This window comes from Drosophila simulans, chromosome 2R (genome assembly GCF_016746395.2).
Source record: "Drosophila simulans strain w501 chromosome 2R, Prin_Dsim_3.1, whole genome shotgun sequence".
In the NCBI taxonomy this organism is placed as follows: domain Eukaryota; kingdom Metazoa; phylum Arthropoda; class Insecta; order Diptera; family Drosophilidae; genus Drosophila; species Drosophila simulans.
The window spans coordinates 8,173,636-8,187,759 of NC_052521.2; the positions used below are offsets into that span (position 1 = coordinate 8,173,636).

Below are 14,124 nucleotides of genomic sequence, written 5' to 3' on the forward strand. Positions count from 1 at the left end.
CGATTCCGAAAAGATTGCAAAAATACCTCACGAATTCTTACCGCAAACGAAAGCTGGAAGGGATTGGACTGCGCCCTGAGAGAACCCGCACCTCCGGCTACCATTGTGACGTTAATATGACTATGGAAATATCTCTGCCTATGAGGATCACGCGATCTCAAAGATTTCACTTTCAACTCGAGCAGCGGCAACTGACGACACCCAAGTGCAATGTGCAACTGAAGATTTCGATGCAGATGCATCTCGAGAGTGAAATGAAAATGAAACGAAAATGGGAATGGGAATCGGTATGGAAATGGAAATGGCGTCGCATTTGCTTTGCTACCTAGACGAACACAATTGGTGCAGGGCAGGCACAGAAGATCTGTTTATTGTCAGCTCTCGACCGGATTTCAAGGGTACGACTCTGTCCACAGAGTAAACACAACGGGTCCGAAAACGAGAAAGAATCCCTCCTCTAACTCCGGAATTCCCGCCTTTTCGTGACCCATGTTGTTTCATCTATCAGTGTTTGCGGCGCGTGACGTCGCCATCTGTTTGTTGGACTCATTTCTGGTGGGGATGCTATTTTTGGGAGCTCGTTGCTCGAGGATTAAGTGCTGTGCTGGTTCAGGTTAAAGACCTCGCCCATCAATTCTAGCTAAACAATTGCAATTGGGGATTTGGGGGCGAGTTCAATGTTCTGCAAGATGATAAATCGTGGCGCCTGCATCCCTAAGTACATATATATGAGGTATACCTAATTCAAAAGATATTCCACATTTATAATTAAGTTAGTATTAGGACACATGTGTTTGTTTTTATTTAAACACATAGATCAGGTTATCTTAGCTTTACAAAAATGAGATTTATCTCACCTAGATGCTTACTAGGTCCTACAAGCTATCAGTATCTTTTAATGCGATAACTTTATCCTCTTAATATAGTGAATCCACACTTAATGAAAACACAGTTTTACATAACCTTTCACAGCTGCTTCAATTCCGCGAAATTCGCGGTGCTTCGTGTATCCTGCAGGTAGTTATCCTGCGTACCTTAACCCATTTTCCACCTGAGCTACCTGCACCGGATGGCCACTTCTACGCCAAGTTCCACTTCGCCTTTGAGTAGGAAAATCGCGGAGCGGACTCGAGCAGTCGTCACGTTCACTGATTTATTGGCCCACTTGGCGAGTGGGCCAACTCACGTTGGAGGAGGAGATAGCAGGGGGGAACCGGTCGCTAGTGGATAGTCGGCTCCCAACATGGCCACACACAAACGCCAACATTGATTACCGCAATCCAACAGAGGGGCTCTTTTCGTCCAGAGAACGGGCACAACAGTTGGCCAAGTGGGAGGCACACGGCAATCGCTTTGAATTAAATGCAATTGCATCATTGCGCCGTCCGAGTTGCATTTCAAATGCGGCTCAAACAAATGGCCGCCATCTGCAAGTGGGATAAATGCTGCAAAGTGTGCACATTTACCACTGGTAGCCCCGATCGGCAAATGGTTAACGTGATTTGACCCTGACTTCGGCCATAATCTTTAATATTTTATGTAGACCAATTGCAATTGCATGGGGCATTTAATTTTATTGGTACAAATGATACTGCATGTGGGTAAAACAAGGCAGTGGGTTTATTACCGGGCTCTTATAGCTCAAAGAACTGCATTTGGTTTGTACTTTCCAGATAATAAATGTCTAAGAAAAGAGAATGAGTAGTTCCGACACAGTAATTTATAAATGTTTGTCTTGCAAGTGATGCATACTCCAAATTCACCTAAATCATAAAAACTGCATCTACTTTAATGCTTTCTAAATATTATTGATTTACTTAGTTAGCTTTACTTTGTCCGAGCTAGGCTTGGCTTTCTCCCAGTGAGCACTGAAGAACCCTTCTCCAAAACTCTCACCCAAGTCTGCTTCGCCGGCTGCCTCACATCACACATCGCATCACAACGCCACATCAAATCAAATCGCCTCGAATCAATTTCTCCTCGGCTGTCAACCCAAGTGGCGGAAAGTGGGGCCATGGAGTTGGCCAGTAGAAGTGGCCAGCCGATATGGACGTGGGCCGCATTTTTTCGCCAACTCCAGAATGCGCCCATCGGCGTGCGAAGAAATGCAATTAAAATCCCAACGCGGATGCGTCGAGGACGATTTGACACGGTACATGGGAACCAGAGTGTGCTCCTAATGGTTGCGGAAATCGGTGCGCTAGGCAAATTCAGCACTGGATGGATTACGTAATATCTGGGAGTAAGGCCCACCAGACGGGAAGTGCCACAGATCTCATACATGTTGGCGCTGCAAACGAATGTAGGCCGAAAATGAAAAATCAAGTGTCGGGAAGCTGGGCAGGAGTGTTTGGAGTTGGTCCATTAGCGCAGATCGTGTGAAATGTTTCCCCCCTCAATCCGAATCCAAATCCGCCATCCCCATCCCCATCCCCATTCACATCCAAGTCCAAGTCCGATGACGGCCAAGCTCGCTCCCAGGCGATTTTAATGCGTGTTACCGTGTTACCATATCACTGTCATTCCAAGTCGTCCGGACTAAATGCTCGCCCCGCTCCACCAGCCATCATCGGATGGCCGCCTGCAAATTGCTCCACTGCATTGTCATTTAGTCTTTCCATTATGGCCATCGTGTAGATGTTTTTCTCTTTCTATTTATCCGCAATTAATTCATCAAACTGGTTGCATGGCTCTGACTCTGGGATCACATCTGCACATCGCTTGGTAAATATTTATAGACCTAAGCTCGTTTTCCGACCTGCTCTTCAGCTTTTCAAGAGAAAAGTCGCCAAGTCAACTCAACTCGACTGACTGGAGGATTAGCAGGGAGCCACAGGACAGAATGGTCTTAGAAAATGTGTATACTGGAGAAGGAACGAGGAAGACTTCTAGATTTCTATACCCACCTTCCCAGGAGTGCAATCAACGGATTTTTTCAAGGAAATGAAAATAAAGAACTTTACTTTCAGTATTGTACTACCAATCTATCTATCTATTCAAAAATCTATCTAATCTTCTATCCTTGAATAATTCGAATTTAAAGTTCAATCATCTATTCAGCACTTGGAACTTCCGCTTGTCAAACCAATTAATCCGACAACCTAGGAATCGCAGTTCTTTCAATCTCCACCACAGTTACCCAGTTGGACCGTTAAATCGCAGGTTCAGTAACTTTTTCACTTGGCTAGAGTCCAGGAATCTCGAGGATCGTGGACATAGCGCGGATCGGAGTCGGTTTCGAAATAGCAATCGGCGTCGGGGAATCGTGGAAATCGTGTGTCTTCACTGGCTAAAGTCTCGATGCAAACTGATTTAGCGGAAAACTTGCAGGAGTTCAATAGCATAGAAACAGAAAGAAATGCGATTTATTTGCTAACCAGGTTGGCAAATAAGCTGGGAGCCCGCGGAGTGAAAAGCGGGTAGCTGGAGGAGCACTGGCCAAGTGGAAAAAAGTGGAATAACAAGAAGCGGCCAAGCGACCATCGGGCTGGCAACTCGTTTGTCCAGAAACCGAAGAAGCAATAGAAGTAACAGCCGACAGCCGGGAGAAGAAGCCGCAAATTGCCACGCGCTGCCAGTGGAGGAAAATCGCCGGGAAAAGCGGGAGTTCCAGGGGGGGAAAAGTGGCGGGCGGGTGATGGAGCGACTTACTGCATGGGTGCACAGAAAGAAAATATTGGGTCGTCAATTAAGAAGCCATAATGAACAACTAAAGTGTAAATACTTTACTATAAAGTAAAGAATAATCCATAAAATAAGAATCTATACTGGGAAATATTTGTTGATTCGTCTATTAACGAAATATCAAATTAACAGCACATATTTTAATTTCTTTAAATATTTAAACTTGTTTAAATGTATTTCTTTTAGTGTAGCATCTAACATTGGTTTCTGTTTCCAGTTGCAACTTGCAAGACGCGTGCGTTGGCTATAGTTTTTCTTTTTTCACTCAAAAAATGAAGAGAAAAACGCTCAACCGACTTATGCATTAATGTTGATAATGACGTTCGCAATGATGTTTTAGTCTATTAGATAACTATCTTAGCCAGACTATTTTATTTTGGACTTTCATTTGGCACAAGTTTCAAGTCGATTTAATTAGTTCAGTTTGCAATTGTTTTGGAAGTTGCTAAATAGTTTTATCAACGATGAAATCTGATATGGGAAATAAACCCAAGCCAATGGAGCCACCATTTTTGGTAGTTATTTAACTCATCCCCATGGGAAAAACACTCAATTAATAGATGTTCTGAATCGAAAATAACTCAGCTAATCAAAGTGGTGACAAAGTTGTGTTTTTTCCCCACCAATCTCGAAAAATGGTGAGTCAATGGACTCTAGAGAAGATTTGGTCATCACAATGCAGATACGAGTGCCAACAAAGCCACCAATTGACTTTGATTAAAATCAATTTAGATTGATTGCAGCTCAAGTGCTCAGATAACAAAAACATTAAGCGGATTCCCCCAGTGACCCGAGGTCCGTGAACTTTGTTCAATGAAAAACAAAAGTTAAATCACTTCCTATTGGCAAAGTAAGAGCCATAGAATTTGGACATAAAAAGGTATAGATTCCTTCCATATGTACATTAAATGCATATTAAATATTTAAGTAACTCACCTTGAGTACAATGGATAGACTGCTGGCTGTGGCCGATTCGGAGAAGACGCTGTCATGTGACTGGGACAGGGTATCCCTAGAGTAATCCCTGAAATCAGAGATTGAACTACCGCTGCAACTGCGAAATGGAGATGAACTCACCCGTCCACATCCAGAAGGCGACCTTCGCTAAGGCTTCGCTGGCTGTCGGAGATGTCAGCGGCGCCACCAGCTCCGGATCCTGATCCCGAACCTAAGCCTAGGCTGGACTCCAGTTCCTGCGAGGAGTCACCCACGCTGCGAAGATGGCGCTGTTGGATTCTCTGCTCGGCAAAGTAGCTGCTCCGGTTAAGGACAAGTGAATCGGGGAAGACGGCGACGCCGCCATGCTGTCGCTGGGCCTGGTACATGGCTTCCTGCGGGGATTGCGACTGCGCTTGGGAATCGGGTTGGACTGCAACCTGGCTGTGGTCCTGCTTGCTGGCCCGCTTTTTGCCAAGGAGCACACTTAGCAGCTCATCGCGATGCGAGCCGTACGATTTGGACTTGGGCAGCGATTGCGTCTGGTAGTTCTCCTTCAGCTGCTGGGGATTCAGGGGAGATCCTGGTGGCGATGCGATCCCGCTGCGCAGATTCTTCTCACTGCTGCTGCTGGTGGCGGGCGGTGGCAAGGTGTTGCAGGATCCGGCTCCTGGCGACTGACAGGATGCAGGACTGTCCGCTGAGCTATTGATCGTACGTCGCCGGAAGATGCGCCGCAGGTTGCGAAGCGGATGGAAACGACGACGCTTCTGCTGCTGTTGCTGCTGATTTGGATGCTCTGGAAAGACCAAGAAATATGCTTAATATAAGAACATTTTTTTTTTAATTTTTTTTTTTTCGAAATATAAGTGATGGCAGCTTTCCAGACGCTTGCTGGTGCAATTGTCTCCAAGCATCAAAAATAAATTATATTATTAATAAATTTTATCGTTAGGTTACGGAAATTTTTAAATAAATAATTGAAACATATTTATAAAAAAATTTTAAAATATTTAATTTTTAAAGATTTCAAGTAGAGCAATGTATTCAATGCTTTCGCTTTGATTGACACGCGGGCATAAATATTCCGGAGTGGGAGCAAAATCGCTTGGGGATTAGGGCTTCACACTCAGGCAAAGGGAATTAAATTACCAGCGATGGGAATTGCGTTATCACGGAATCTTATGCTTCCCCCCTTTCAGTAAATTCAATTTGATAAAGGATTTCCATTAAAGAGATGACAAAATACACTTTGCAATCAGCACTTCCGTAAAAATAACCGTAGTAACTTCCGAGGAAATGGTCAACTTCCTAGTTTACTCAGCACAGTTGAGCCTATCGATTGTTAATAGAATTCTTCTGTCATTCATCAGAAGTTAAGACCCCAAATACACAAAAAAAAACTAATTGAGCGATAAGAAGTAAACAATAAGCGAGGGAAAACGCAGCGAATGGTACCAAAAACATGACCATAAATAGGCAAAAGTTGAAGAACTCTCAATTGCTGGAAGTTCCTAGCCGAGAGTGAGAGGGAAATACGCAGGGATTAGGAGAGCGACAGGGATGGCTTCTTATCGTTGATAAGAACGATTGGACACCACGTGAAAAAACGCGTATAGAAGCTTACTAGACAAGGTCATATCGTATCTCAAGTTTGCGCGATATACACAATTTGCAATACATAGAACAATTGCATACGAAAATCCGAAAGCGAAAAAAGGGTTATAAAAACGCTTATCAATCGATTTGAGTTATCTTAAATAGCTTTTATAGGTTTTTTCTTTACTTGGATGTCTGTAGACGCAAAATGTTTGCACAATTTAGATGGCCGATAAGGCAGGTGAAAGAAAAAGAACCTTTTCTTATCGATCATAAAGAAATGATTACTTTTTGCAGGTACACAAAGTAGTTAGTATATATACCCATGCATCAGAACTAAGTGAAGTGTAAATACTAAGAATTAGTTGGGATTTCATATATGGGTTCATAAACGAATCGATATGCATTTCCACGACTGCTGACCTCATTATTCGCAAAGCGTACTGATAAGCTCCACTTCAGTCATCTCCGAATATTTAACATCTCCTAAAGTGATTCACTCTTTTTGTGTGTCATTACCAGAAATGAAAGTTTCGAAAACAAATACCCATCTTTCAGTGGAAAGTCTGCATACCAGCGGAGGTAAGTGCATATATTAATTAGAGAAAAGAATGCCGCTGAACGGAAGTACAAGAATTTCGAAAAATAAAATCAAAATAAAATGAACTCTGCCAAGAAAGCTTCGACCCCTCTAATCAAAAAAAACAGTCACGTTTTGGGGCCAAGACACGCGAGCAAAAGATACTATATATACATATGTATAAAATATATACAAAATGTATAAGTATTTGAATTTGTTTATGGCCAAACACATGTGTAGTCATGGGTACGACTACTTCATTTATGTTTTTTCGCTGATGGCTCGATTTTAATGATTAATTTCACCTGCGTTGGGGCTGGTCATCATCGCTTGATTAGTCATGGAAAAAGAAGTAGAAATTATTCGAGGGGCACAAGGACTCCCGGTGGCAAGTCATTCTATTTATTGCCCCTTGGGGTGTCTGGCTGTCTGCCCCAGTTCGTCTCCAAAATTGCTTTGGGGACCGGCGGCTAATGGAATTTTAACCGAACAAAGGCGGGCATTACCACCCCATTTAGCAAGTGAAAATTGTTTATTTATGGAATGCCTAATTGGGTCAGCAGAGTCAGTCGAGAATGGCATTACTTCTGCAACACGCTGAAGTTCTTAAATTAATTAACCAACTTTTCAATTGAAAAGTTTCTATCTGGCTCATGACTGTGATTCACTTTATGAGGCAATCCCGATTACATCAGCATTGTGGATACATTACGAGTATCTCTAATTTATCCTAAAGTCTATTGAGCACCCATATTGTTCAACTTGGCTTTGCCCGCCGCTGTCATCGGTTTGGGTTTCGCTTTTTCCGCGAATGTGGGCGTCATTGTCATCTTTGGCATCTTGGCATGGCTTTGGTAATTCATCAAAAGCGATTTTCGTCTTTTCAATTTGGCAGTCGGATGGCGGATGGATGCCTTGGGTATTAATGTTAGCACTAATAGCGACTTCCCACGTGGGATTTTTTGGAGGTGTTCAAGTGACACCGATTGCCATTCGATTCTGAATTTGCAATTCCAAAAAGGTTTGGCTGTGGGTTCGTTATTTATTAATTAATCATTGGCAAAAGCAATCGACTTGCCACACACACACTCAACATGCAAATTGTGCAAATCAACTTTTTAGCCGATTGCAGTAATTGGAGACCTTTTTTGCCAGTTTTTCTTGAGCATTTTGTAGCCAGCGGATGTGAGCTCGACCAGCTCCGGCTCTTGGGATTGTTGTATTGGGTAAGGTCAAGTAGGCCACGCCCACATCGCACACGGCCGCCCCTTTGGAACACCCCATGTGGGCAGCTTAGCCGCTTAACAAGTGCTGAGTTCACTTGCGTGGAATAAAAATAGCAAACCATTGCGGAGAACGAGAATCGAGCCCCAAAGAGATAGACAAAAGCTCCAAGAATTGCACAACTTGCTAGCAGCAAAATAAAATAAAATTAAATGAAAAGAAAAGAAATAAAATAAAATAAAATAAAAAAAAAATAGAAACGAGTCTCGAGGCCTTCAAATGTTGGCGCTACTCGTGTGCATATAGTAAATTGCAATGCTGTAAACCTCGAGAATTGAATGTTATGCCGATGGATTTAGCCAAGGTTCGTTGATTTTGTTGGTCAAAGAGTTCAACAGGCGTATGATTAATTACATCAACACGGCAAATAATCGGCGAGCTTTCAATCAATTGCTGCGTAATTGTTTCACACAAAAAACGCTGAGATAAAGCTGCATTTGCGGCTATATAGATTAGGCATAGTGGCCAATAATTATAAATAACTTGATCGTAGAGTTATCAAAGATTGTCAAAGAAATAGAAATTGCCTCAAAAGTAATACCCTTCGATTATTTTAGTTACGTAGTTCTTGAAATTTTATAATCAACTAAGAAAATAGAATGAAATTTAGAGACAATAAGTGCCAGGGCCTAAAAACTTTCATTCTCGTTCTTTATAAATCATATCTTGTTGGTAAAAAGATAGATTACTAAATCAATAGATGTACTTAGTCAGCTAGATATATAGCGCTATATATCGCATGGCCTGATTAATAAGTACTTGCTAATGATAAAGTCAACTTAATTTTTCTAATAATCCTACTGACTTGAGTGTAATGTGCTAAGAAATCTATTTGAGTACATTTTCTGGCAATTTTATTTAAAGATCGAATGCCAATCAGAGCCTATTCCAGCGAAGACCTATCGCCAATCTGTGGCCCAAAAGACGACGACTGCAATCAGTCGTCTGCGTGCCAATGGCCAATGGCTTGGCTTATCAGTTTTAACCAGGCCGAAATGTAGTGCTTTTTACTCGAGGTGTTCGCACTCGAACGCGACAAATCACAACGACAACAGGCGGTACAACGCAGCAAATTGATTACACAACTCATGTGGCACTTCAATTAGAGGCGTCAAGCAATTGGCCCAATCCCCCGGCAGCTGCTCGTAACGAGGTTTCTTCGAGGAGAGATGGGAGATTGAACCCAAAACAAACCATCATCATCGCTTGATAAGCTCCAAACTGATGTCAACTTTTATAATGGCCCATGGTTTTATGGGTCGATTGTGTAAATAGTTTTAAACTATATGCTCATCGGGCGTTTTAATTGGAAAATTAAATGTTTGAAATGCATATTCAAAACAAACTGGGTTCAGTATCCACAGAATTTCAAATATTTCACATATTTCACCCTTCGTTCTAGTCCAAAAAATGCACAAAAACACAATACGTTTTATTACCTGTTTAAATATGTATCATAAAGCCCAAAATAGCGCCAGATGTTTTATTCAACTGCACAATTCCCGCGAATTGTTTACTTTACTGATTGTTGCCTATTGTAAACAAGCTTGTTTTTTTTTATAGTTAGAAGAATATGGCATGTATCTTTAGGCATAAGTATCTGCTTTAGTTGAACTTCACTTAGCGGCGCACACACAAGTTTGCACTTAGTTCGATGACTCGATATGTATGTTTTCCCGATATTATTGATTAAACTTTGTTGACTTTCGTAGCTCTTGTATCTTTCGGATACGGATTGATCGCTCGCAGATTGCGAATGGCAAATTGCGAGTTGGGATTACGGATTCGATTGAATATTGCGATTGCATTCAGCGACAATTCAATTAGTGCAATAACCGGCGCGTTCGGCAGCGAAATTGCTCACCTGTTCAGGTGGAGCGGAGCGCACAGAATGAATTGAATCAATGGGGGACAGCGCGAAAGACCGCCATGGAAATCGAAGTAACAGACCCCCCAACACAATACAATACAAGCAAATGATACTCACTTCTCTCGGGAACTGAAATTGAAATCTACGAAAAACGAAACGAAGCGAAAAGCCCGAACAGAAACAGAAAAAAAACGTACTCAACTGAACTCGGCTAAAATGAATCGAATCGAGTCATCGACAGCGGCGGGATTGGGCTTATTGGCCGCGTTGTGTTGCCAATTCGGACTGATTAGCGTTTCTTGGCTCACTGCAGGTGTCTGCCAGCCGTCTGAGCGGCTAACAGCGCTGTTAGCAGCACAACAGCACAGTGGGCCATAAACGCGATTTAACGAGCCTAATCAAAAAATCGAACCCCATGTATGTTTACTACTTCCGCGAGCTGTTCAAAAAATATATTTATTACCGCTCTTATATTACCAATCAGTGTGTTATGCAATCAGAGTTAATGTGACTGGATGCAATAGCTACATATAGACAATTAATAATGATTTTCTAATTCTTTCAAACATTATGCATAAATGAGCATCTTTTTTTCATCAAACTTATAAATATAATTTTAAGATTATATGACTTATTTACATTTGAGAATGCTGTATTATTTTTGAATAAAGCAATAACATTTAACAACGTTGTTAATTATATTTAAACATAAAAATAAACTTTAATGAAAACAATAAAGAGGTTCTGTCATTACTTGAATAATTTGGGATTAAATATGCCGAGTTTTTGAAGGTAACTAATACTTTAATGCGTTTTTACCCACTGTCCATCGATCCATTTATTCATGTTGTGAATAATATGTGTGCTGTCCGTTATTGTTGATGTCGTTTCTTTGTGGGAGTTGTCATAACGACCACGGTTGGGGTGACCCCAAATGGATAAAGCTTCCTATTCCCATTACGAATCCGCAGGCAGAACCACCAACCTATGAGGTTGTATTCGCTATTCGCTGTGCATTTGCATTAGCCGTAGAAAGTTGGGGGCGTTAATTAGCACGTGTAGGCAGTAATACCCACAATTATATAAACATTATCCAGTTATTCAGTTGTCGGTGGCTATATGACGGCTAGCCCAACGAAAACAAATAGACAAAGGCCAGTTCACATGTGAACTGAAGTATATAGATTCGTGCAGTAGCAGCCATGTGGATGTGTGGCCCAATCTGAATATGTATTACAGCCACTTTTATCTCTGGCTCATTGTATCTGCATCTGTGTTTGATTCAGGGGGAGTTGGCGTCGACAAACCGAAAGCCAAAACAACCCACTAATTATGCACATACGAAACAGCCAACAAACCAGCACATGAACTCTGTTACATCTCTGTGCGTACCGAACTGTCTGCACAAGTCGCATATACCCTCAACTCGTATAGGGTGTCTACAATAACATGGCTTTGTTGGGTATGCAACACACACACTTTCCTAACTACCATAAGATCTGGATCTGCGAAAGGGGTTCACGTCTGTGAACTCTGCAAACCGATCGCAACAATGATACTTCACTTAGTTTTCAAGGAAGAGCACAGGCCCAATCTCGTTCCATATGATCGATGGCATTACTCTGGCAAGTGATGTAATCAAGGCCTAGTAAAATGAATTCATTGTAAGTTAACAAACTATATAACATATAAAACTCAATACTAGATTTCTATGAGATATATTTCGCGAATAGTTTGCGAAAAAGGTAAATATTAATATCAAATATATAATATTTAGTATCAAAACCATATATTACCTACTACAAAGTAATTTTTTCTTGGCCAAGGACCCTATTGATGTCATTTTTCATGGCGTGGAATATGTTGGCTTTTCCCAAACAAGGTCAGCAGATATTCAAAGCCCGTAAAACATCCATAAAGCCCTGGCTAAAACCTGCCCAACTGCAATCAACCCTCGGGGATGCCAATCAAACCAAACTCCAAGCCTTTGGCAATCAGCGAGAACCTTTTTTGCAACCCGTGTCCTGGGGGATTTTCCCGAAATGATGAACACGTGAAGGAGAGAAATCCTCAATACTGTAAGCGATTCCCGGAAACCAAGAGCAAAGGCCCCAAGGCAATTTCATAATCCCACATTCCGCACTTGAATGATTTAATAACGCAGACCAACGAGAAATTCCTTGGCAGGAATAGGAGTACGGCATGTGTTTGTTTGTTAGCTCAGCTCGGCTCGTTGGTGGTATTATGAAAGCAATTAGATAACTCACCGGCGGTCGGGGACTGGTGGGCATCGTTTCCTGGACTGGAGATGGGCGTTGAGGTGGCGCCATGGTTGTGCGGGTGGGCGTGACCCGCCGGCAATGACAATGGTCCCCCGGCGCAGCTGGCATCCAACTCCGATTCCAGCGGCGGCGAGTTTTCCCTCACACACGACATCAGGCCGGAAGACATGCTGGAAAAAAGGGAAAACTATTTGTAATTGCCATCTGCAAGTATGCGGTATTAGCGATATTAGTGCAATGGAAATATATGTATCTTCTCTTCCGCATCGGAGTCCTCCGTAGGAACTTCCCTGGACTTAACCCATACCCATCACTCAAGCTGCACTGACATCCTGCGACACCGCACTAATGGATCTCCATTATGTCGGTGTTCTGGGGGAAATTAAATGTCATATTGCATTCGCGATAAAAGCCACCACAAACTGGCGGAAAACTCAGTCTTCTGCAGAATGACGGAGTGACAGGGAAATTGGTTGAGAGAATCCTTAAGTTGTGGCATTTAATTCAATTTGTGCGTATCTTAAAAATAATTACTTATTGAACACTGGGTAATTGGATGTGTTGACTTTGCAATTATAGCTAAACATTAAAAGTTAGCTTGACAGTTTTTTTGCAATTAAAATAGTTACCTGTCAACCGAAGAAGGCAACAAGTAACAGACTGAATTCAGTTTGAATGTGAAGAAATAGTTACAACACTGCTTTTGAAATTTTGGAAAAAATCTCTATACTTGTGAATACGATAGAATGTGTAAAGAATGTTTTAAATTAATCAATCATTTTATGTAAATATTTTCAGTTAAGCCTAGAGAATTTTTGATTTATGTATTAAAGCAAGGAATTTATTTCGACTTCACATAAATGACAATATGCTCAAAGCATTAGGAATTAGTGTGATTCACAATGATTTAAATGCCAAAAAAAAACAAAACATCCTTAGTTCAGTCAACCCACTCGATCATCCCGAGTCATCCAATAAATTCATGTCCGGCATGAGCAGAATGCATTTTCCATTTGCTCGGCGGATTCCCTCGAATCGCTGGCATCGAAAATCGCGGCTGGTCCAAAGGCATTTCAAGGAAAGCTATTTTCATCTAGGAATTTGCCCCTTTTCCTGAACTCTGTGGCCTGCAGACTTTGTCGATGTGCATATGCCTTTTGGCTCATGGTCCTCCTCTGCTGTCGTGGGCTTTGTTTTGGCTTTATTTTGGCGCCGGACGAATGGGACGTGAGTAATGGCTGCTCGAGCGGATGATTCATGCCAAGTTCGGGGATGCCGAACACTCACAGACGTTGTGAGATTTAAATTACATCAGGCAGATCATCTTGGGTCACTAACTTGATTTACGAGTGGTTTAAGTGGGATGGTTAAATATTTGCGGGTCTACGTCATCAAAAAGTATTGATTTGGTAATAAGAACTGTTCAAATGAGCAATCATTCTAAAATCATTATTTTTTGGCAGCCTCTAGACTTCATTCATATTTTTTAAAGCACGAAAAGAAATTAGTTTTGAAAACATTACGATTTTAAAGGTAATATTAACAGTGTTTTATGCTACTAATTTTAGTAAGTTTATTTAAGCGCTTTAAATAACTACTCTACCTCAACTCAAATGTATCAATCTGGTGAGTAATGCAGTTGACACCTTTTTCGCTGCATACTTTTGGGCAGCCTAATTTAGAAGTGGTAATTAGTGCGTTTGCGAGCGTGGGATTAACGCTCCAAAAGAGCCAGCAAGTTAACCCAGTTAGTTGGGCTGTCCAAATAGCGCTGTGCGTTGAGCTGACATTTGACCCCTTTCAGGCAACAAAAAACCCACCCACTACGCGATGCGAACGTGTTCCGTGTGCACAGAGTATTTGATGTGCTAATTAGTGGGGGAGAACAC

General features: G+C 41.7%; 1 protein-coding gene across 7 annotated transcripts in view; it reads right to left on the reverse strand.

The window, feature by feature from the left end:
• The window catches only part of LOC6733918 (proteoglycan 4), a 36,826-nt gene that overhangs the window by 4,705 nt on the left and 17,997 nt on the right, over positions 1 to 14,124 (reverse strand). For 4 of the 7 annotated variants that reach the window (XM_016182317.3, XM_016182316.3, XM_039292047.2 and 1 more), the window contains 3 exons: positions 12,221 to 12,405; positions 4,762 to 5,419; positions 4,621 to 4,708 (listed from right to left, as the gene is read on the reverse strand). In XM_016182317.3, the coding sequence (XP_016026966.1) occupies positions 4,621 to 4,708; positions 4,762 to 5,419; positions 12,221 to 12,404 (930 nt within the window). In that variant the 5' untranslated portion in view covers position 12,405. Of the gene's footprint in view, positions 1 to 41; positions 233 to 3,139; positions 3,289 to 4,620; positions 4,709 to 4,761; positions 5,420 to 12,220; positions 12,406 to 12,864; positions 13,016 to 14,124 lie in introns of those variants that run through there. The other 3 variants (XM_016182314.3, XM_039292046.2, XM_039292045.2) reach the window with 3 other exon arrangements.